The sequence below is a fragment of the Dermacentor andersoni genome, chromosome 1 (assembly GCF_023375885.2).
Source record: "Dermacentor andersoni chromosome 1, qqDerAnde1_hic_scaffold, whole genome shotgun sequence".
Lineage (NCBI taxonomy): Eukaryota > Metazoa > Arthropoda > Arachnida > Ixodida > Ixodidae > Dermacentor > Dermacentor andersoni.
Genome location: NC_092814.1, coordinates 55,078,835 through 55,103,812, shown reverse-complemented (window position 1 = coordinate 55,103,812; position 24,978 = coordinate 55,078,835). Strand labels below are relative to the sequence as shown.

At 42.2% G+C, this 24,978-nt stretch overlaps 2 protein-coding genes across 10 annotated transcripts in view; one reads left to right on the top strand and one right to left on the bottom strand.

Moving 5' to 3' along the window:
* The window catches only part of LOC126544478 (lipase maturation factor 1-like), a 37,271-nt gene extending 16,310 nt beyond the window's left edge, over positions 1-20,961 (top strand). For 5 of the 7 annotated variants that reach the window (XM_050191814.2, XM_055061508.2, XM_055061507.2 and 2 more), the window contains 7 exons: positions 3,564-3,629; positions 4,487-4,654; positions 4,717-4,882; positions 12,700-12,850; positions 15,806-15,989; positions 16,534-16,646; positions 20,658-20,961. In XM_050191814.2, the coding sequence (XP_050047771.1) occupies positions 3,564-3,629; positions 4,487-4,654; positions 4,717-4,882; positions 12,700-12,850; positions 15,806-15,989; positions 16,534-16,646; positions 20,658-20,829 (1,020 nt within the window). In that variant the 3' untranslated portion in view covers positions 20,830-20,961. The remainder of the gene's footprint in view (positions 1-3,563; positions 3,630-4,486; positions 4,655-4,716; positions 4,883-12,699; positions 12,851-15,805; positions 15,990-16,533; positions 16,647-20,657) is intronic. The other 2 variants (XM_055061506.2, XM_055061504.2) reach the window with 2 other exon arrangements.
* Positions 1-24,978, bottom strand: part of LOC126544474 (uncharacterized) — a 36,068-nt gene that overhangs the window by 3,658 nt on the left and 7,432 nt on the right. Inside the window, exon 1 of one of the 3 annotated variants that reach the window (XR_008608520.1) lies at positions 10,989-12,693. The exons of the other annotated variants lie outside the window; for them this stretch is intronic. The gene's annotated coding sequence lies outside the window, so the exon portion shown is untranslated. Of the gene's footprint in view, positions 1-10,988; positions 12,694-24,978 lie in introns of those variants that run through there. 3 annotated transcript variants of the gene reach the window in all.

Sequence of the window (24,978 nt, the reverse complement as noted above, 5' to 3'; positions counted from 1 at the left end):
ACATTCGGAAATACACAATCGATCTCCGACTCCGAGGCTGATTGTAGGCTCAAATATGCGCGCACACATCGCGCTGCATGTTCCGTCCACCTCAACGCCAGCAGAAATTCCGGCCATGACGCCTTAAACCACTTCGGCACGTTTCACAGAACCGTTTACCATGTATAAGACGCACGTCATACTAAACAGACCGCACGACCGCGAAAGCAAACGCCAGAACCTGCCGCCGAGCGTATACCTGCCATGCAAAAGACCGCTTTCACCCAAGCCAGTATGGCACTGCTCATAGGCGGCGCCACTGCGTTCACAATATGGCGGCGCCTACGAAAAAATGGTCTATATGAACTCAACAATCAAACCCCGGCGGTCAGACCTGCGACGCCGCAGAGAGTGCTAAGAATCCCTGGTTCCGGACAGGCCGCCATTGGAATCTGAACCTGGCAACGTTTAACGCTAGAATGTTATCTAGTGAGGCGAGTCTAGCAGTGCTATTGGAGGAATTAGAGGACATTAAATGGGACATAATAGGGCTCATTGAAGTTAGGAGAACGAAAGAAGCATATACAGTGCTGAAAAGCAGGCACGTCCTGTGCTACCGGGGCTTAGCGGAGAGACGAGAACTAGGAGTCGGATTCCTGATTAATAAGGATATAGCTGGTAACATACAGGAATTCTATAGCATTAACAAGAGGGTGGCAGGTCTTGTTGTGAAACTTGATAGGAGGTACAAATTGAAGGTCGTACAGGTCTACGCCCCTACATCCAGTCATGATGACCAGGAAGTCAAAAGCTTCTATGAAGACGTAGAATCGGCGATGGGCAAAGTCAAAACAAAATACACTATACTGATGGGCGACTTCAATGCCAGGGTAGGCAAGAAGTAGGCTGGAGACAAGTCAGTGGGGGAATATGGCATAGGCTCTAGGAATAGCAGAGTTTCAGCAGAATAGCAGAATAGCAGAATAGTAGAGTTTGCAGAACAGAATAATATGCAGATAATGAATACCTTCTTCCACAAGCGGGATAGCCGAAAGTGGACGTGGAGAAGCCCGAATGGCGTGACTAGAAATGAAATAGACTTTATACTCTGCAATAACCCTGGCATCATACAACATGTGGACGTGCTCGGCAAGGTGCGCTGCAGTGACCATAGGATGGTAAGAACTCGAATTAGCCTAGACTTGAGGAGGGAACGGAAGAAACTGGTACATAAGAAGCCAATCAATGAGTTAGCGGTAAGAGGGAAATTAGAGGAATTCCGGATCAAGCTACAGAACAGGTATTCGGCCTTAGCTCAGGAAGAGGACCTTAGTGTTGAAGATATAAATGACAATCTTATGGGCATCATTAAGGAATGTGCAATAGAAGTTGGTGGTAACTCCGTTAGACAGGATGCCAGTAAGCTATCGCAGGAAACGAAAGATCTGATCAAGAAATGCCGATGTATGAAAGCCTCTAACCCTACAGCTAGAATAGAACTGGCAGAACTTTCCAAGTTAATCAACAAACTTAAGACAGCTGACATAAGGAAGTATCATATGGATAGAATTTAACATGCTCTCAGGAACGGAGGAAGCCTAAAAGCAGTGAAGAAGATACTAGGAATAGGCAAGAATCAGATGTATGCGTTAAGAGACAAAGCCGGCAATATCATTACTAATATGGATGAGATAGTTCAAGTGGCTGAGGAGTTCTATAGAGATTTATACAGTACCAGTGGCACCCACGACGATCATGGAAGAGAGAATAGTGTAGAGGAATTCGAAATCCCACAAGTAACACCGGAAGAAGTAAAGAAAGCCTTGGGAGCTATGCAAAGGGGGAAGGCAGCTGGGGAGGATCAAGTAACAGCAGATTTGTTGAAGGATGGTTGGCAGATTGTTCAAGAGAAACTGGCCACCCTGTATACGCAATGCCTCGGGACTTCGAGCGTACTGGAATCTTGGAAAAACGCTAACATAATCCTAATCCATAAGAAAGGGGACGCCAAAGACTTGAAAAATTATAGACCGATCAGTTTACTGTCCGTTGCCTACAAAGTATTTACTAAGGTAATTGCAAATAGAATCAGGAACACCTTAGACTTCCGTCAACCAAAGGACCAGGTAGGATTCCGTAAAGGCTACTCAACAATAGACCATATTCACACTATCAATGAGGTGATAGAGAAATGTGCGGAACATAACCAACCCTTATATATAGCTTTCATTGATTACGAGAAAGCGTTTGATTCATTCGAAACCTAAGCAGTCACGGAGGCATTACGGAATCAGGGTGTAGACGAGCCGTATGTAAAAATACTGAAAGATATCTATAGCGGCTCCACAGCCACCGTAGTCCTCCATAAAGAAAGCAACAAAATCCCAATAAAGAAAGGCATCAGGCAGGGAGATACAATCTCTCCAATGCCATTCACAGTGTGTTTACAGTAGGTATTCAGAGACCTGGATTGGGAAGAATTGGGGATAAGAGTTAATGGAGAATACCTTAGGAACTTGCGATTCGCTGATGATATTGCCTTGCTTAGTAACTCAGGGGACCAACTGCAATGCATGCTCACTGATCTGGAGAGGCAAAGCAGAAGGGTGGGCCTAAAAATTAATCTGCAGAAAACTAAAGTAATGTTTAACAGTCTCAGAAGAGAACAGCAGTTTACAATAGGTAGCGAGGCACTGGAAGTGCTAAGAGAATACATCTACTTAGGACAGGCAGTGACTGCGGATCCGGATCACGAGAGTGAAATAACCAGAAGAATAAGAATGGGCTGGGGGGCATTTGGCAGGCATTCTCAAATCATGAACAGCAGGTTGCCACTATCCCTCAAGAGAAAAGTGTATAACAGCTGTGTCTTACCAGTACTCATGTACGGGGCAGAAACCTGGAGGCTTACGAAAAGGGTTCTACTTAAATTGAGGACGACGCAACGAGCTATGGAAAGAAGAATGATAGGTGTAACATTAAGGGATAAGAAAAAGGGCAGATTGGGTGAGGGAACAAATGCGAGGTACTGACATCTTAGTTGAAATCAAGAAAAAAGAAATAGGCATGGGCAGGACATGTAATGAAGAGGGAAGATAACTGATGGTCATTAAGGGTTACGGACTGGATTCCAAGGGAAGGGAAGCGTAGCAGGGGGCGGCAGAAAGTTAGGTGGGCGGATGAGATTAAGTTTGCAGGGACAACATGGCCACAATTAGTACATGACTGGGGTAGTTGGAGAAGTATGGGAGAGGCCTTTACCCTGCAGTGGGCGTAACCAGGCTGATGATGATGATGATTCACCCACTTTCACATCAGGTGGAGCTGTCTGATCAAATTAGGTTGACCCCTTAATTCTTGTGGGTCAGTTTGATTCATAAATTTTTTGTCTAACGAAAATAAATATTAATGATGCTGTCAGGTAAAAGATCTTGCATATCCACTTGCAGTACCAATAAATCTCACAGTGCCAGGCTTACTTGTGAGGCACTTTTTAGATTGGACGCTCACAATGCTCTCTGTCAGTTAGAGCACAGTTTGTTTTCTGTCCATTCATACTAGTGCTTTGTGTTCTTATGGTGCAGGGCTTGATCAAAGTACGAGGTGACAAATGCTGGTGGGAGCTGACATGCATGATGTATCACTATGAGGTATGGCTTATCGCGCAATTCTATTTAGAGAATGATATTTTATTTGAGGGCTTTATGGTTGTGCCTAATGAATGCTCCTTCATGGAATCATCTTGCATGTCTAATATGAACTGCATTCAGTGAAGGTCCTTTGTTGTCATAGAGACACATAATGGAAACAAACGCTCTTATTAACTCACTAAATGTGTTTGTGCCATCATGTTTTGGGGCCTTTTCCAAAAAGTGTTTGACAGCTGGATAAGTTTATTTGTGGTTAAATACCTTTTTCTGCATGACAGTAAGTTGCCACATTGCAAGTTTTCTCTTGATGAAGGAGTGACACTTATCTGAAGCACCTTATCCATTTGACAACTTACCGTGCAATAATGACCATCATTTATATGATGCTGTTTAAGCTTGCAGGTAAAATTACCCACAAGTAAAGTGCTTTATGTAAAATTCCCCTGACATTTTTATACACAAGTTTTATGGGGCTCAATTCGAAGTTCTCCACAGTAGCATATGTATCTGAAGCACTGTGCTTAATAGTGAAGATGTGTGGTAATAATAATAATAATAATAATAATAATAATAATAATAATAATAATAATAATAATTAGAATAATAATAATAATAATAATAATAAGATGAAAAATTAACAAGAAATAATTAAGACATGAAATAATTGAATTTTCTTTCGGAATTACATTTCTCATCTCCACTGAAATAATTTTTTCAATATAGCTTGAAAACAGACTGCTTGAGTGTTGCTGCCTGGTGATTCAGAAACACTGAATTTTTCGTTCTTAATAGTTAAGGCTATCGTCTACCCATTCTATTTTTATGGATGATGAATGGACTCATTGTGTTCATTGCAGACCCAGCCAGTGCCCAATCCACTTAGTTACTACCTTCACCAAACTCCTCCATTTATGCACAAATTGGAAGTTCTCGGGAATCACATCATTGAGCTAATTGTGCCATGGTTCATGTTGCTGACAAGACCGTTCAGGATAGCATGTGGAATAATTCAGATATCATTTCAGGTAAGTACTTTTCAGCACAACCTGTCAGCTGAAGTCTAACAGTGTGCGTTCATGCCTGGCAGGTGATCCTGATTATGAGTGGAAACCTGAGTTTTCTCAACTGGCTGACAATCCTGCCATCGATACCCTACTTTGATGATGCTGCACTGAAATGGATGTTCAGCAAAAACGCTTCCAACCAAGTGGCATTGCTGGCAAAGGAAGCGGAGGAACAAAAAGTGAAGCATAGTATGCCACTCCTTTGTTTGTCACATTGGCAGATAAAGCCAAAAAGCTTTACTGATAAATGTTGCAATTGTTTCTCCTGATTTTAAGGGACCGTCCAACACTCTTTGAACACTCTTCGAGCTGCTGCTGATTGTGCTTTATATCAGTTATCAGTTATATCAGTCAAAAAGTGAATGACAGAAATTGACTCACACAGTCACAAATTAGTTGAGAAATTTCAATACAGTCGACTTCCATTCAATTGACCCTGACGGGATCAGTGAAAGTGATTTAATTATACGATTTGAATAAAACAAGATGCAGAAAGGACGTCAAAACAGTCTGCTATTCATTTGGCAGTATTTGCCCGATTCTAACATGCCCCCCCGAATCAATTATGTGCCCACTTTCTATGTGTACAAAGTAGAAAACTAATGTATAAATAACATTAAAGCTCCCAAGCAAGGTAGAAATCTTGCTTAGAAAAAAAAGGTAGTTTTTTTAAAAATCAGCTTCCCATCAATACAGCTGTTTTATGCAGTAAAGCATACAAACACCACAAATACAGTTTTGTTTTCATATCCGATTGCACCATGCAGGCAATCTTTGGCCCGATTTTCTTGGGAAAAAAAGGTGTGCATTAGAAGCAGTTGACTACTGTAATCGTACATTATGTACTACCATTATTGCTTGAAAATCTTCCTAGGACAGACCGAAAATGGGTTGAGCAGAGTAACCAGTTGGGCTTGTTGGTTGAACATAGTAGAAGGCTACAACGTGGAAACCGATGGAGACAAAGGAGGCACACAAAGTACACAGACACTGGGCTGACTTAAGCGCTGCATCTGTGTACTTTGTGTGCCTCCTTTGTCTCTGTTGGTTCCTGCGCTGTAGCCTTCTACGAAAATGGGTGTTTTTGACAGATTTTACGTTTGTTCACTGCCCCCTAAGCTCTGCCGAGACATGCTGCCCCTAAAGGGGTCATCATTGGGGTCAGGTGCATGCATGCTGACTTTTTCAAGTTCGAATTATCCGGCAAATGTCCATTTTACAATCGAAGTAACGAAAGGTTGGGCCCATAGAAATGCATGGGTGCCGCACGGGACCGAATTAACTGAAAAATCAAAGTAATCTGAGCTGAATGAATTGAAGTTTGCTGTATACCCAAATACCTAAATAATACTGGATTTTGATTTTAACTTGAATTTGGGAGACAATGTCATCCGTTTCTCTTGCCCACTGACTCATACTATCAAAGCCAGTGCCAAGTGCTCACAGCATACATGTCAAGAAAGTTCACACATTGCGCCTGTTTGTTGTCCCTCATTTCCATAAGCGTTGGTGGTGTCGATGCCACCATAGGCGTCACCTACGAGGGTGCCCCAGAGCCCCCCCCCCTGTAGTTGCCATCATTTTATTGTTGCTAATAGCTTACTGCAGCATTGTTGGTGCGGACATGCATGACTTTTAATTCATACTTTTGCTTTATTTCTGCAAATTCTGATGATAGGAGGACAAACGCATTAGAAGCACTAACAGCGGCTGCCTCCGTATTTTCTCACTTCAACTTTGTTTTCAATTTATACTGTAAGCACCATGCACATATACAATATATTTAAATATACACACAGGATGGAGTTTATTATATTTTTGGAAGAGAAGGAGGTAGCTGGTTAAAAATTATTTCTAAAGGTATGGATAGCCTGTGTCAAGAGAAAGAATATGTTGCTGTATGTTCACCGCGCTTCAAATGGCTTTGCATGCTTTTTTGACTCTGAAAAAAACCTGTAGACTTCAGTGACCCCTGCGGCAGAGTCTTTTATCAACGGCGTATGAAATGCACGTGAATGATATGCATCTCAGTATTGCTTCTCTTTCCAGTAAGCACTGCTAACGGATGATGAAAAAAAAAATCTCTTCTAATTATTTACAACATTTATTATGGATAAACATTGCTACTTGCATGCAGAGGTCATAAATATATACAGGGCGCCCCAATGAACTATCATGCACCCAGATTTAAAAAGAGTGCAGTTACATTACTCGAAGAAAACCTAGTGCATATTGTTTCTGATACAGTGCAGTAGCTGCCTGTATTTTTTTCGTGTCAGATTTAATTTGGTAATTGTAATTAATGAACTAACTCAAGACATACTATCCTAATTATCAAAGTGTCAGTGAGGCATTTGTAGGCACAGCCAAGGGACATCTAACTGCAGTATTTTCAGCGATGTACTAATTTTTTCCAACTGATAAATAAACCCTACGAAATATGAAAAATACCACGTGACTGTGCTCCCACCCGCATCATAAAGCAGCGCCCTCGAACAAGCTCCCTCTGAGCTAGCCAGAACGAAATGAAGGAAATAAAGAAATAATCATAATCAAGGTAGTTCCTTATCTGCCGCGCCCTGGCTGAAGTAACTCGATGCATTTGGTGTTAGTTGGAAACAAGCTGTGATAACTTGTCTTAGTGTAGATAAAGCGCATGGATGGTGTTTTTCTCTTTTTTTTTTTGTCACAACACCTATGACCACAAATGCAAATTGACAACATCAGTGCAAAGGTTTAAAGGTGCATTTTGTTTCATCCCAGCTGCTGTGTCTTTCTCTAATGAGCATAAAGAAAGCATGATGCTTGCCTTGGGAGCTGCAAATGGCAACAAGAGGAAGGCCGCAAATATATATTAGTCATGGTAGTGTAGCGGTAGACCAAACGCATCGACAATAAACAAATTATGAAAACCTGAAACAAACCGGCAGCTTCCAGAAACAGCGGCGGATGACTCCTTTTTTTCCTACCCTATGCACGGATGTTTTAGCATTTATGGCCTCAAACCCTCATGCTAGCATGTGGGATGTGACCGCCCAGGTACCAATTTCCAAGTCATAAGTTTGGAGGATTCTAATGACGGCCTTTCACCCATACTACCTTAACCTGCACCAACGCTTGGAAGACAGGGACCTGCAGAATCCTCTAGTTTTCTTGAATTGGTTCTTCACAAAAGCCGGTGAGTCACCGGACTTTTTGAGCTACATTTTGTGCACAGATGAAGCCAATTTTTGCAGAAACACCTAGGTAAATTTGCATAATGCACACTTTTGGAGGGAATCCAATCCACACTGGGTAAAGAGCACTCGGCACCAGTACCAGTGGTCGTTAAATGTGGGGTTTGGAATTTACGCCGGTGCTATAATCAGTCCCATCTTCTTCGATTACACACTGACTGGACATTATTATGTGGATGAAATCCTTGGAGTGGTGGACGAGTTTTTCAGCGAAGTCCCACTGTCACATCCTCCACTTCTGTGGTATCAGCAAGATGGGGTGCCAGCAGACAGCAGCAGCCAAGCATGAAACTGGCTGGGTGTAACTTTTTATGCGCAATATATTGGAAGGCATGGTCCTGTAAATTGGCCGGCTAGATCACCTGACCTCTCTCCACTCTATTTATTTCTTTGGGCTTATGTGAAATATGGTGTTTACATGATCGAAACAGACGTCAGATGAGCTCAAGGCAAAGGTAATGGATGTCTGCCGTAGAATTCCAGCATTGGTCATGAAGAAAGCCACAAAAGATGTGATAAAGAGGGCACAGTACTGTGTAGCTGCAGAAGGAGACCTATTCGAACACGGCCTCTAGGCAGCAGCTGGTATTCAACGGCGGTTACGAATTTATAGATAATAAGGGCACACTGAAATCTGAAGGTTTCAAATGAGGGAGCATTTCTATCCTTACCCAACGGAAAAATCATCCTTCTGTCTGTCCTGTAAAATGAACGCTTCTAACGTAGCACCCGCAGCAGCGAGCAAATTTACCTGCGCGCTGCCTCTTGCTTCAACGCCAACAAAGCGGTGCAAACACAACGTTCATGGAGCTCTCAGTACATGTCGCACTCTGCCGTTTTCACATATTGCTTTCAATATACACGCTGCGCCACCGCCGGAGCACGTTTGCTCATGGTTCATAATGGTTTAGTGTACCTAAAAGATGTTGCATATATTTCCTTCATTTGCTACATCTTCCTGGACATTTCATCCCGCGTTCACATCCACTTCGGGATATCTGTAACACCAGCGAACATTGCTTTTACTCGTCTCTTCTATGTCGTCTTGTGCAGGTCTGTGTTGCAAGTGCACCTCTCCGTTTCACTTTTTTTTCGCGGTCGTTCTCACAATTATATGAAACACACCAGCATACTACCACAAAACACCACATCAGTACTACGAATTGCTTGCATATCATTCAGATAAATTCCAGAGAAGATTCAGCGTGGATATTTTTGTGTGTGTGTGTGTGCAGACATCCCGATTGTCGATTCGGCTCATTTAGAAGTAACAGATTTACTTTCTTGAACACCTCGGTTTTGCATTTTCTCTACATGCGAGTCCTTCCCAGTGCATTTATTTCGCTTTTATTTTCTGCCATGCACCTGTTTTTGCAGCACATATACACTCTGATGAAAAAATATTACCGTCACTTTAATGTGGCTTTGGTCCGAAGCAATTTCTGGCATGAAACAGCTGCGCATGCACTTTTTTGATGCGGTGCGAGCTGAGCCACGGTTTTGAAACATTCTATGCCTATTCCATTGGTTTTTGCATTTTGTGCGTGGTCAGAGTGGCGCTTCGGCTACATTATCAAGGAGCTTTTGTTATCAGTGTGATCAGTCAGCCTTGAGAGACGGATAATAAGTGTGACGTAGAAATGAGAGGAAGCAATAGTTGCGAAGCTGTGAAAACTGCTGTTGGTGCTCCTTCCGTGCCATTATCAAGGTGATGCGCTGTGTCTTCGGGTTTGCGACAGGCAAAGCAGTTGCTTTCAATCACTTTCTTTGAGGGCGCTGCTTTAAGATGCGATGGGAGCACAGACACATGGTATTTTAAATTTTTGATAAGGCTTCTTTTTTAGTTGGAAAAAAATTGTACGCAATTGGTACGTCGCTGAAAACACCACAGTTATATGTTAATTGGGGATCCCTACAAATGCCTCATTGACACTTTGATAATTAGGACAGTACTTCTCGAGTTAGATCTTTAATTATACTACCTAATTAAGTCTCAGTAACAAGAAAAAAATACTGGTGGCTACTTCATTGTGCTGGAAACAATATGCACTAGGTTTTCTTCGAGTAACCCAAGTGCTTTTTTTTTAAGTCTTGGTGCATGTTAGTTGGGAGCCTGTATAATTCACTTAGTAACCGAAATGAGGCTAAGCAAGATTCACTCAAAATCAGAATCAACAGCAGTCATGGGTGGCAGTGCTTATACTCACAGAAAAAGAAAAGAGACAGATGCTGCAGTTTCTCTGGAAAGGCGAAGCAGTATTAGTGATAGGGAAGTATAAAACAATTTCACGAATGAAGATTTCATCACCGAGAGATGCCAAATTCTTGGTGGTGCGAGAGGACTCAAGCTGTGAAATTGAACTGTCTCCTACTATATGGTCTTATATATACTCACATAAGGCCGCCACTTGAGTGAAAAATTCTTCAAGGTCACACGAAGTTTCAAGTGCAACTGTTATGTGGGGTTTGGAAAGCTGGTTGGGCCCCAGCTCGTCCCCCCCCCCCCCCCCCCCTACGGAAAAGTTTAACTTTTTGCCTATGGTTGCCACGGTAACAACAGCCAGCAGAGTGAGCCTAAGCATTGCTTAGAGTGTGAGCAACATCAGCCCTTTCCATATCTCAGTGAATGTCAATCAAATGCTGAAAAGAGGAGGCATGCATCTGTGCTCAGAAAGCACAAGGCTACTGCAAAAGTACTGCCAAGCAATGTATTAGTAAAAATGCTTTCCTGTTCGACCATTCTCTTTTCTTGTACATAAAGGAATGCCCGATCTCACCAGGAGTTGGCGTTAGGCCACTGCTTCTGTGGTGCATGCTGGTGATCGTATTGCTCCTGTTGTGCTCTTATGTTGCTGCTGTGAGCAATGTGAAGCTGAATAATTAAATAATTTGTCTGCCTTAATATGTTTGTGTTAGTGATGTGCAATGGGCAAGTTCATGATTAAAAACTAGTGCAGAACCACGCAGACAGAACAGAGAAAAGGAGCACATGCACATAATATGATGGCTGACTAATAACTGAAGGGCTAAGTGCATGATCCTTCAAAACCCGCACTTACCAGATGACATCAAAGTAGACATAGTCAGTTTAGGTGCTTTTGGCCTTCTTGATTTTCTGGCTTCCAGTTTTACTTTACTTGTAAGTAATTGGTTGTGTTGTGTATAGCTCCCCTTTCCTCTCTTCTAGGTACATCCTTTTGCACTAGTGTTTAATCATAAAGCCTGACCAACTTGCTCAGCTTTCCGTGTTAGCGGACAAGTTCGCTGTGTATACTGGAACGTGCTAGACAGCAGTAGCAAGACCAAGTGTCTCATTTTATATCATTACTACAAAATAAAGTTTCGACTGGAGTGTGAAACAAGCCGATCAAATTGAACAATGCAGCAACTAAGAAACACTTTCAGAGAACTTTATTCATCTCCGTGGATTTTTCATACCTACTGCAAGTGAGATGAGTTGAGTAAGACCACCAGATACCTTTCAGCACTCATGCATTGTAGTTGATGCTGCACGTAATGCCATATCTGCATGGTAGATTTCAATGCTATAATGTGTCTGAATAAGGTTCGTGTAATTCTTGTAATGTAACATGTTCTCTCTAAGCACAAATTTTAACTGGCGAGCCATGAATCCTCTTAAACAAAAGCACCACTGCCACGAACTAACAACTTGTTAACCGCCTGCCGTTTGCAGCCAAAGCGGTCACATTTACTCAAATTTACAAATTTATGCTCTTCAAGGGAGAACAGAGGGCTTTTTTTTAGCTCTATTTCCATTGCAGATATGATATAACGAAAGTAGGTAAAACAAGGCAAATTGACCTGAGCTATTTGAGCTGACTGCTTTGACTGTCTGTACTTTATTATGTCTTATTTATTTAGTGAAGTACATCATGACGAACAATGCAATGTGATCAAATACATCAGAAGAGCGAGCAGTGACACCAACCAGGCTTGGTGGTCATACAAGTGGATGATTCAGACAGGAAGCTTCAGTGAGCTTAAGAGCCTTGCAACCAGCCAAGTCAGCTATGCTCTGAGGACTGTAACTATTATGGGGGCAGGATCACTTTTGGAAAGCTTGTGCATACACAGTTCACCTGGTGAAATCTGTGTGTTTTGAAGTTCCAAGAAAAAAATGTAATGTAAATTAACATATATAAGTTAACATCTATAAATTCATTAGGAACATTGGCAGCATGGTCTTGGTTAACCAGTCAGTCAAGGTGCAATTATTGACATTAATACTTTTATGGGACTGTACAAAGCTGCCACTTCATGGTGGTTCAGTCAGCACAAGGATCTTGATTTCTGAGACATTAAAATAAAGGTACCGACTTAGATTTTGGCACTGTGGCAAATGCTGAAAGCATGGCCAACTGCCACTTGATGCAAGGAAAAGGAAACACTTAATTTTGTTTGAAAGTCCCTTTGATGCCTGTCCTTGCTGTGAAAAGAAGAAAAATCATGCAGCAAAAATGCATAAATGGTTAGAGGACTTAAACACCAATGTAGTGCAGGAATTCCGATTGTGTTTGCCTCCACACGCAGTTCAGAACAGCAGTGCAGTTTCATCTATCGAAAATACATATGACATACAATTAAAGCAGACTGAAGCTAATGCATATTGAAGGCTCATAGAAGGAGACAAGTGTGCCGTCAGGCCTGCTACAACAATATAAGGAATGTACCTCATATTCATATGTACCTTATCAATGTTGTTTTCATTTTTTAAATGATTAGAAACCTGGCTCTTGCACACTTTTACAGGTAAAGGAAGGAAGGCTACAAATATGGCCCTTGCACTATGCCTTGGTTTTCTAAGCATACCTGTTGTGATCAATCTTATCTCACCAAATCAACAGATGAACACATCCTTTGAGCCCCTGCGTCTGGTTAACACCTATGGAGCATTTGGAAGGTACTTGGGCTATTCTGTTATTTTCTTCTTCATTTTCCTCTCCTTTTCTTTCTTAATTTCAAGTAGTTTTAAACTAAGAATCATGTTACTCTAGCTTGATCCTGGCAGCCTGTTATCTGAAATTCATGAAATATACATTTGCTAAAAAGGACTTTCTAGGGACTAGTTGGTTTACTTTTACTAACTATATTTAATACATTACCAATTACTAATTTAATAAATCTACTAATTCATATTTAAACTTGCAAATGTGCGCTAAGTATAGAACAGAAGTGAAAGGGACACATACAATGAACATGTTATCCCACCTTTAGTGCAAGTTTACAAGTTTAAACATGAGTTGACTTGCCTAAATCTAGATTCTATTGCTAATTGAGATAGTGATTGCAATAATTTGATTTGGTAATACTTTGGAAAGCCTTGTCTAAATTCATTAGGGAAATTTTTTTAGAAAGGATGCACATGAATGTTTTGTTGCTTAGAACACTTGCTTACGCTTAATCTTTTGTGCAAACGGGCAATTCAGAAGTTCCTGGAAACATGTTGCCACACCTCAGCACAGAGTGGTATGTTGCTCCGCCAATAGATGTAGGCCATAATAGTGAGTTAATCTGGAGGTATTTGTTACAAAGGATGATATTCATTCACATAGTGTGCTTTTCTAATGGTATGTTGATATTGTTTTATATTGGCCATGAATGACTTGGAAGAACAATGTAAAGTTTGTTTCCAAATGGATAAGACAGAGGAATATTATAGCAAGCTTTTGGAGATGATGCCATGAGCTGCAGCCAAACTTATAATTTCAACCAATTCAAGAGCAGTAGAACGTCTATGGGGGATGGTGAATGTTTTAGATGCAGTTCAACTGGGATAACCAATGCAAATATGGCATTGTATTTGCATCCTTCCTCCTCACAACTGAACAAAGGAGCATTGAATGCAGATGTGCATGGATGAAATAAGAAAAAGCAAAACAGTGCTTACACATAGAAACACACCCACACATTGAGAGATGTACAAATACACATGCTCAAAACTCATCACGGCCAATGTGAAACAACATTGACATATTATTACAAAAGCAGACAATGTAAATCAGTGTCATTATTCTTGCCATCGAAAACCTCAGGTGAGCTCACACTGATATTCGAGGCACCATCACGCACCATATCCCTCTTCGTGAAGGCAGGGCAGCATGTTTCTGGCACTTTCTGGATGACCCCTTGTAGTTGCTTTTGACAATAGGACTGTAAGAAGTAATTTCAAAGTAGTCCTGTGACCATTAACTGGAATATATTGCCTGAAAGATGGATTTGTACCTTCCTAGAATTAGAATAGCAAATGAAGCAACATGTTGAAGTGTTGTTTGGGTGACAGTTAGTGATTGCACATAATTGTTTTTGAACTGCTTGAACAAACAGCAGTGCATGGCACCATTCACCTGTGTTGTCATTGTGATTCTTCATACAAATGCCAGTGTATTGCTTTTTGTGAGTGTTTTTTTTTTTCTTGGTGCAACATGTGTGGCTTTTTTAACATGCTGCACTGTTATAGCCGTTTGTGGTAGCTCCCTCTGAAGAAGCATGTTAAGCACAGAATATGCATTCATTAAGCACAGCCGTACCTTGCACATTGTATTGTATCCAAGGGACAAGGTACTTTCAAAAATCTTTTATAGCTTGCTGATGCCTCAGTTAATTTAGACATGAACTTCTGAAGTATCTTACAAGTGCCTTGTAAACTTAACGAAACCAAGTATTTTGTGTGGAGATTAACTTGCTGCTCAGTCTTTATGTTGCCATCCTCTGGAAGTATGCATCACTTACGAACCCATGAAACACAAGCTCTACAAATATTATTACAATTTCTTTGTCAGCACTGCCTATATAATGGCATGCAATTAGCATTTCAAGTTGCCTACTTAGCTACAAAGGCCTCTTGTTTCAGGCCACTTAAATACCAGTTTGATTGGCGCAGTGTGCTTTCTGGTTGTTTTCATGCTACAGGCAGCTGCCTGGATAAAAATAAATAGGCTAGTTATTCTTGGCCACCTAGTGTACTTTTAACTAGGAATTGCAGGTTTTTTTACCATTGCACAAACTATTAAAGAATGTATGTGTTTAATTTGATAGTTCTGAAGAAAGTAAGAAAGTGCAGAGCTTAATATTTCTCTTCTTGTTTAAAAATAATCAGTTCTCTCTCAGTTATGAGCACTATCTCATACCAGAGAACATACAACTAATAATATCATCATGCAGGTGTCCCTTGTAATGCTAGTACTAAAACATTAAATATGTTCTTTTCTTTCCATGTGATATTTAGATCGGAATAAGCTGCCATTAACACTTTTGACAAACTGTTGAACATATTGATGCTTGATGGCGATATTTTATTTGGCAGTTTTTGTTTGTTTGGTTGTATCACTTGTCTTGTTCTCCTTCTCTTTCTCTCTCTCTCTGTGTGTGTGAGTGTGCGTGTGCGCGCGTGCTGCAAGCTCTAGCTTTGTGACACAACAGGTGGCATCAAAATTTGGGCATCTTTCCTTTCTGTGCTTGCTGTATTTACTTCTGAGCCTGTTGGTATAGCAACACATGGCTAGCAAAGAAAGGGAGCAAAACACATCATAAGGACACAATGAAGAGAGGAGATTAGCAGAGGGAGAGAGCACCGTAGAAGATTAGAGAGTGCTGTCTGCCACGACAGTAGTTGGACGTGCCAAATGCATTGCAGGATAGGCGAGTCAGCACCCCTGTCTTATTTTTCTTCGTGACCTATGCCTCTCCTGCTAGGGCCTGACATCTCTAGTATATTCTAACCAACAAACTAACTAATTAACTGAATAAAAAAGTAAAATGAAGCAATTTATTTGAAAGCTGCGTTACTGTTGGGTAAGGCATCAGTTTTAATATTGCTAAACTAACTATCTCTCTTTTTTCCCATCTATCCATGCAGCATAACAAAATCTAGAAGAGAGGTTATAATTCAAGGGACACACAGCCCGGACCCACACAACAGAAGTGCTGTATGGGAAGAGTATGAATTCTTCTGCAAGCCTGGCAATGTCTTTAGGCGACCCTGTCTCATCAGCCCATATCACTACAGGCTAGACTGGCTGATGTGGTTTGCTGGATTTCAGGTACTTTTTCTGTCACACATTTAAGGGAACACCTTTCACTGAAGCTGCACTTTCCATGTTTTTGAGACGCCAACCGCTGTGGTAGTGGCTATGGCATTATACTGCTAGGCACGAGGCCACAGGATTGATTCTTGGCCATTGTGGCTGTATTCTGATGGGGGCAGAATGCAAGAACGCTTGTGTACTGGTGCCTTGGCTGCACATTAAAGAACCTCGGTAGGTTAAAATTAATCTGGAGCCCCTCCACTACGGTGTCCCTCATTACCCACTGTGCAGATTCAGGATGTTAAAACTCCACAATTTAATTTTAACATTTCTGAGGTGTCTCCTCTCTGCTTGTTATTGCGAGTACACTGGGTGGTATAGGAACAAAGCTTCTATAGCATGCACAGTGCCTGTGGTGCACAGACATTTATGCATGACCATGCTGCCATTTCTTTTTCAGAATATACTACTAGTGTTTGAAGAGCTTGTTTCAGAACATAGCACTAATGCTTTAAAGAAGTAGGAAAAAAAGAAAAAACTGAAACAATTTTTCTTTCAGGACTATCAGAGCCACCCATGGCTCTTCCACTTTGTTGCAAAACTATTAGTCAATGACAAAAACGTTTCTAAAATAATCTTGAAAAACCCTTTTATGGACAGAGAACCACCAAGGTAAGTGACTACAGTTAATAAACTACTTTGTACCTTTGTTCTTGTCTTTTCTTGCATAGGCAAGGATGTGCCAAAGCAGTAAAATTATTATTGTGGTGCCCATAAGAAACGTTGACTGATATAAGCTGTCAAGTTTTGATTTCTTCATAAATCAGTATATTTTCTTGCCACTTGTGTGCCAGATCAACGAGACTGCCCCCCCCCCCACACACACACACATGCACACACACACACAATGCCCATTGATCTTCATGGAGATGCTGATAGTGTTCAAATAAAGTTTCAACTAAGCAAAGTCAAAAAGAAATGCACACTTTTTATTGGAATAAGGGGCTTATGTACAGTTTTGTTTATTCACAAAATATTAAATCAGTGATCATTTTCTGTGTCTTTCGATCTTCTTCAAAAGCACTCATCATCTACATGTCTGTAGCATTACTTCATAAGCAGTTAATAATGAAAAACATTTAATAACAATTTTTAGGATTTGGTGTTGCCAAAAAAGAAGTACTAAGAGTTGCTGATGTCGGTAGGAACACTAAGGACAGAGTCTGTTGCTTATCGATTGTGTAAAAGAAAAGAAATAGCGAAGTGCACAACGAAAGCACAGGAATATGGAATTGACTTGCACTGCTTACCTTGAAAAAAAAAAGAAGAAAGAAAAATGGCATGCGTCAAAGTGTGTGAGTTGTTGCATACATCTTCGCTTGTGCAACATTTCATCTTGTTATAAACATCCACTACACGCTGTTAACATGCTGTATATGGTCACCAAGCGATGCATCTCTGCATTTTTTTATTCTTGGCATTATGTTGAAATCGCAAATATTTCTTCATTTTCCTGCACTCACTCGATTCTCACATTATTTTTTTTAATTATCGTAATTAGAGGCGTATACTTATTTGTGCCAAAATTCTATTCGATTCTGGTGCACGATGCACAACATACCCACTTGGGTTGGTCTTTCGTTACACTTATGCCAGTCTTAGTTACTTTCTTGCATGCTGCTTTGCTTTTTATGTGCCCTACTGGCATACATCAATCCTGAGCAGCAAGAGACTTTTGCCGGATGTGTAAGGAGGAGTACAACCAGTGCTTAAAGTCTCCCTGCAGTGGAGGGGGGGGGGGCATCTCACAGGGCCGCGACCAGTGTAGCGCACACTTCCACATGCTCAAATATATATATATATATATATATATATATATATATATATATATATATATATATATATATATATATATATATATATACACACACACACACACGCACATACACACAGTGAATCGTTGGATCACAGGATCCAGCAGTGAAATAGGTCAAAGAATACACATTAAAAAATACCAGGATTTTACTTACATTTTGGCTGGGAACCAGCCTTCTTTCATATATGCTTCTATGCTTTGACCTATATATATTATAGTATATAAAGGTATAAAAAGATTGAAATGCAAATGCACCATGAAGACTGTAGAATGGCACTCCTTGTGATATTGGGTTTGATGTGTGCAGTACTGGGGCCTTTCTACATGACTATAAATGTGATTCTACATGACAGTCGGTTTTGCATAACTCTCCCAGGCCACAGAAGTTGTTTTTGGGACATTCATTTTTTGTTTACTTTATTGACATTGAAAAAGCCAACTTAAGCAGTATAGTGAAGCCAACTTCCTTTAAAGAAATTTTTATGGGTGTTCTGATAATAAGTACATTATTCTGAGTTTATTTCGGGCATTTATTTCATGTGCCGATTTAGTCAAGCGCTTAGGAAACATTTGCAATTTGCAAACATTTTTTTTTCTTCTTCAAAGATAACTTGGAAGGTAAAGGGTTAAAGGTACATACAAACACAGAGCGAACAAGTCTAACTGCAACACAACATGAGTTGCCTTGCTTTATTCACAACCTGAGGCACTACAACAATGTATTTTATGGTTTCGCACCTACTTGCCTACAAAAGTGGACAAATTTCATGTGCCTTTGATATAACAGAGCAATCATAATGCACAACTAAACAAATGATAATCAACTGGTAACCTATATAACGAAGTAGTAGGAGGAGGAAGAGGAGGAGGGGTGTTGCTTGCTGCAGGCGGACCTAGTCTTGCAAAAGCTTCTGCCAATTGCTCCGCCTGCATGCGACCTACCAAGTGCGATATGGTCTGAAAACTTTTGCAGTGTAACTAACAACACCAGGTTCAGAAAACAAGTTGATTTGGAGCCCAATACGTTGTGCGTTTTTCAAAGCACGACAACCCACACAGGTCACCATTCACTTCCAAACTCTGTCACGGAGGAACTTTAGGGAGAGCCAAACCACCTCCCTCCTAAATATTGACCATTTTCGCGGGACAAAATGTCACTGCATTTGAGTGTGGTGCCATCTTGCGCTTAAGTCCATCTATTAATTTATTGTGTTCTGCTTCAAATTCAGGACACTTTAGTATATAATGTTCAGTGTCACCAAGAGCTTGACAATGCTTACACGACGATAGTGGGCCATGTCCTCTATTCATAAAAGGTTGATGCGGTGGAGACCACAGTGAACGGAAGTGGCCTAAAATGGCCTTCTTAGTGTCTCTTTTTGCATCCTGGGGAGCCTTCTGCATTGGTTTGAATTGTACCACTATCTGCACCAGACTGTCAGCGGCCTCGCTGCCTGTTACACCGATATGGGCAGGTACCCACTGGATCACGATTGTAAATCTGACTTTCTGTAATTGTTTAACACCATGTAACGCACACTGAATGCGCTTGTTGAGGGTAAGCCTGCGCAGTAACAGTTGCAGCGCAGCCTTGCTGTCTGAAAAGGGAACTACAGGCTGAGGCTGATAGGAATTCAGTTTCCGCAGCCAAGGTGAACCTTCACTAATTCACGATCAGATAGCTTCACGCTCAGGTGGCTCATGAATCAGTATGCTGTCAAACAACGGTGGTGACCGTCATGTGCAGTGCCTCAGAGAAATGCATGCAGCAGTACGACAAGACCTGCTTTCCTGTTTTTGCTTATGCCATGTGAACTGATTAATCGTGATTAAATCACTAATAGAAAAATTGTAGAGTTACAATTGCTCCACATGCACTACTGGTGATAAAATCACCTCCAGTGCTTGTCGAATGGGTGCCACAGTGCTACAGTTGAACTGCCAAGGGTGGGGCCAAGCCCTTTCTTAAAGAATGGAGGGGAGGCCGAGCCCCCCTGTGCCCCCCCCCCCCTCCCCGAGTACTAGACAACTACCATCACCCACAAAAGGCTGAGTGGTGGAATTCAAGTAGTTAATAAAATTTCCTCACAGCCAAGGCATAAAGAGGTGAACTCTGAGTGGATATTCCAAACGTAAGCACAGAATGCCCCTCTTAGTTCTGGGCTGCATGTGCAGGATAAGATGAAATGCAAATTTTTCTTGGCTATTGTGTCCTTCTTTGTGCTGCAATACAAACGTGTGAGAAAGCATTCACTCCTGTAGTGTTCCTGCCTTTATGAGTCCTTCATAGAAGCTTTGATAATGTGTGGCAATGAGCACTTCAGTTCTTTGTCACTTGATGCTCAAACGTCCATCCAGAACTGTGTGTCTTGCATGCTGATCCACATTTGACTAGCTGGCCACCAAGAACTAAAAGTAGTAAACTTTTTCAATCTGATGGTATTGGTCTTGCATTTCATCAGGACAATGCTATACCAAATTCAAATTAAATTTTCTCCTCATTACAATGTAATTAACATTATGCCTGGTTGGTTAAGTCTATAAACCAACCCATGGCCAACACTGGTGGTTGTGTGCCAAGATGTTACACATTTCTAGAATACTGCAGTGTTGCATGTGACCAGCTTGAGAAACCCACTGTTGTCCAGAACCTTTACGTTTCTGCATAGTGTGCACATGAGTTTTACTGCTAACCTTAAGGACTATTATAAGTGTGGGTTTATATATCTTTCTCTAGCTACAATATTTTGTGCTTGGGAAGTGACGTTTACACATTGCCTGTTTTGGGGCTTGTTTCTCCTCTTTAGGTACATCAGGGCAGAGCACTATCACTACAGGTATGCTCCAGTTGGCAGCTCCCAAGCAAAGGCTGGTCAGTGGTGGATACGCTCACGTGTTGGTTCCTATATGTACCCAGTTTCGCTGTCCAGCTTGAAGCCCCTTTTGAAGACTTTTGGTTGGGGAATGCCATCTATGTGAATTGAACCTTGTACTGCTGATGAACAATGCCATGCCAGTGAATGAACAGTGACAGTGAGATCTTTCCCCCGCCTTCCTTTCTTGTTCTAGCCTTCACGTTGAATTTGTTACATAAAAAAGCAACTTTCTGCCCTTGGTGCTGTGGTCATTTCTGCTTACACTGACATGCATTGCACTTACTTTTATCCCTTTTGTGATAAGCACTTAAGAATAAAGAGGTTAGAAGGATAATAGTTATGAGGGACCACTGAAACAGAATGTGAGTGCCATTATTAAAGCGGCAGCTGCTCCTCCACTTTGCTCTTGCAGTGATTTTTTTACGGCTTGTATTGTTGCGAGTTGTTACTGTGATTGCCTTGTTGCTATGGCAACATTGTGAGCAGCTGAAAGGAACCCAGAAAGACAGCTTCTGTTAACAGTGGTGCTGAGGTTCTGCCTTGGTGACCCTTTGGAATATTTTTTAGGCCAAAAGTTCTACCACCACTGGAGGAATTCTTAGGTCATTACTGCATGCACAGGCTGCCAGCTGCCAGTGCTGAGGCGGTCCTAGGGCCATAATGCCCCTCACGTGTGCAAGGAGCAGCTCATAATACTCTGTGGCATCCTAGAGCATTCGGGACTCGCATTCCGGCTACTCGACAAACTGTATATACTGGTGGGATGTGGGGCCATGCCACAAACACTGCGATATGTATGACACATGAATTAAGGTAGAACAAATTACTTGGTTGCAAAATGCATAAAAGTGCAGATAGCCTTCTTACTATCTATACTCCCTTTTTGTCCTTTAAATTTTTCCCATCCCCATCTGCTAGCTGCCATTCAGATGTCAGCCATAATGCTGGACAGAGCAGTCAGCAGGAATTTCTTTCCTTCATCTTTTTCCATTAGTGTAATAAAGGAGCCAATTACACACCAACTTGGCTTTAATGTGTGTGTGTGTGGGAGGGGGGGGGGGGTGTTCAGTGTGCCCTTCTAATTCACTGTAGTAGAGCTGCATTGTTCGCAAGATTGGTGCATACATTTGCTTATGTTTGATTCGCTTTTGGGTCCCGTTATTTAAGAGTTGCCTGTTGGTGCATATGTGGGATCACTTTTACTATGACAACATTGCTCACTATACCAAACACAACCCAGCTTTCTGGTAATAGTTACATTAGGTTAGAATACATATGCTTCCAGTAGACTTTTTTATGATTTCTGTTAGTTTTTCAAAATGGTTACAATTAAGTGTTGATCATCTTCCATGCAAATACCTGAAGCAAGTATGGAGGTTGTGCAAGATGGCTAGTTTCGTCGCATGACCCACAGGGAGGTATACAAACATATTGAGAGCTCAAAAAACCTGTTACAGCTTCCGCTGTAAAGGTGATCAAAATGTCAGATTCCATATTTCGGTCCAACTAGCCAAGCCTTGAGGCTTGGCTAGTTTATTTTACTGCAGGTAATGGCTGTCAGGATGTCAAAAGGGAGTGTGCTTGTGTACAGTATTGCTAATAGTAAGTTTAAACAAAACAAAAGTTTAAAGGAAGATGGAAACTTGAAATGATGATGGCAAATAGAGCTACGGGTACATAACAACCAGGGGTGTAGCCAGGGGGGGGGGAGCTTACGTGGCTTCAGCACCCCCCCCCCCCCCCCCCGAAATTTTTTTGGGCCATCATGCACTGCCAACCAAGACAACCCCCAGTGTCGGAACTCACTCTGGATTTTGTCTAGAATGTCTATTTCATGCTCGAAATGACATTTCAGTGCGAACATTGCGATCTCGGGCCGGATTTTGCGGCAACGCCCATGCACAGGGAGTCGCAGGACTCAAGAAGCGCCATCTGAGCATAAAGTTTCAAGAGTGTTTTGATGGCGAGTGGGCTTGTCGCGGCATCTCGCGGAGGCCGCAGAATCTATGGAGCGCATAGATTTCAATTCTGAAACTTTATGGGTATAAAGTACTCGTAAACTTTTGATGTGAAAGGTGCAGCGACATTTCGAAAGTCGTGCTTTAAGTTTTTAATTCTGGAACTTTGTGGGTTTAATGTTGTTATAAACATTTGACGCCAAAGGTGCATTGATTTCTTTAAAGTCGCAGATCGTACCATACGAGAAAAGCCAAATCAACACACTATCAGACAAGTTGACAAAGCACGCAGCGAGGTCCGACGAGACAAAGCGTTGTGGTGGTTCATTTGTGCCGTCATGTCACAGAAAAGAATATCAACATGTTTTTTACCTGCGCCAAAGCATCCATGTCAAGACACTAAAGCCAGCAAAGGTAACTATGTTCTTATTTATTTTTCTACTTTGACTTTTATTCACGAGGACACACTGAGCCTCTTCAATTTCTTGTTCTCACTACCTGCGGGCTGTCCTAGCCAGCCAAAGCGCATGCATTTTTCTCGTGTTGCCCCGACCACCGCGCGGCGCACTTCAGTGCATGTTCGTTTTTCTCTGGCCGAGTGGATTTTCGCCTGGCAGAGTTCTGGACGCTTTCTGGCTAGCAGACTAGAAAAACAACTATAGGGTCGCTTGCCAGCATCACTGTGGGGACTCCATAGATCATAACACTATCGCCTGAGTGCAACCACTCCGGAAAGTCTTGTCCTGCGTTGTAGGATACCGAGCAGTATATGTATGCTTCTCTGTGGACCAGGCGTCTCACATTTTCTTCAATATTTCTTCGGTAGCCACATTATAGGTGCCTCAAGTAGGCATTCGATTGTGGCCAACATGCTTTCCTTTGCGTTTTGTTTTCCTTTCGGTGCCCCGCCTCACAAAAGAAAAAAAAGACGTTGCGGCGCAGCGAATCACCGCATAGTGAAACTTTGATTTTGTTACTTCTTTGGCAGAAAGTAATGGCCCACGGGATGCTTGAGTTGCTGGATACTCTTATTATATTATTGCGAATGCACTTATATGGACACTCCAGGTGCATTCCTGCCATCGCCATCTCCTTCATGTTCCGTAGAAAGTCCAAGGGCGATAACATTGTGACCGTGCGCCGCAGGCTGTATGTGCGAGTGAAAGTGTAGGAGGAGGGGGAGTGGCATGGATGAGCCTACGATGGTGGTTCAGTCTTGCGTGCGCAAGGGATGAAAGGGGGGAGGAAGCGCGCCGCCTTTCGTCGCGCGCGACACATCAAGGGGAGCTGAAGGAGGGGGGGCCTTAGGATTCTGTGATCTGTGATTGTGCAACATGTTTCATTGCCTTGTTTGATGCATTATATACGGTGACTTTTCCTTAGATACGTAGATTTATTAGAGACTCATATGTACATTTAAATATTTTGTTGCGAGGTTTTGTGTATACGTGCAGTAGACTTTGTTTCCAGTGACACTTGTGGGGTCTTCGGGTCTCAGGAGTACCGACCACTACGGGTTCGAGCTTAGTGAGCCACAGGGCCGCATCAGCCGTCAGCCTCTAGCACCGCTGCGTGCGAGCTCAGGCCACAAGGGGATACCGAGTGATGCATGCAAGAACACAGTATTGCCCTGAGTTAGCGGAAACCATTCATTGTATCCGGGGGGCACCCGACACTGCTCAAACGCCTGCTCCGGGGCAGCGAGGAACCAAAGGGGTCCCGCACCAAGGGCGAAAATACAGTTGGGAGTGCCTATAGCACGTCGCTGCGAGAGCACAGGCTCAAGCTGGGACACGCCGCTAGGAAATGTCCCGGCAAGTATGCTACTTGCTCTCGCAATAACCAATGGGCCAACTCGCGAAAGCTCGGGCAATCTCCTTCGGCTTGGGCTTCCGATAAGTGCGGCTCGGCGTGGTACGACCTCGCGCGAGCAATAGGCACCCGTTCTTCGGCTTAGCGTCCGGACAGAATCAACACGAGGTACGTGCTCTCCACATGGGCAAAGGCACTGTGCGTGAGCTCAGTCCTAGCCACAAAGGTGTCGGCGGACGAGAGGAAGCAGAGGAACCTGGTGTAGTCCCAAGGCAGAAAAGACACGCTACCGTCACGACCGTAGCCACCAGGGGTCGCTTCATGACTTCGTAGCTCCGCCCTCACTGCGAACGATTGCGAGTGGAGCGCCACCGCTGACAACTGGTTCGGAGCGAGGAGGCAGTGAGGCGTAGAGATTGCATAAACAGGTGAAATGCGCCCGCGCAATGGCATGTCGAATTCCCAAAAATCCCCACAGACTT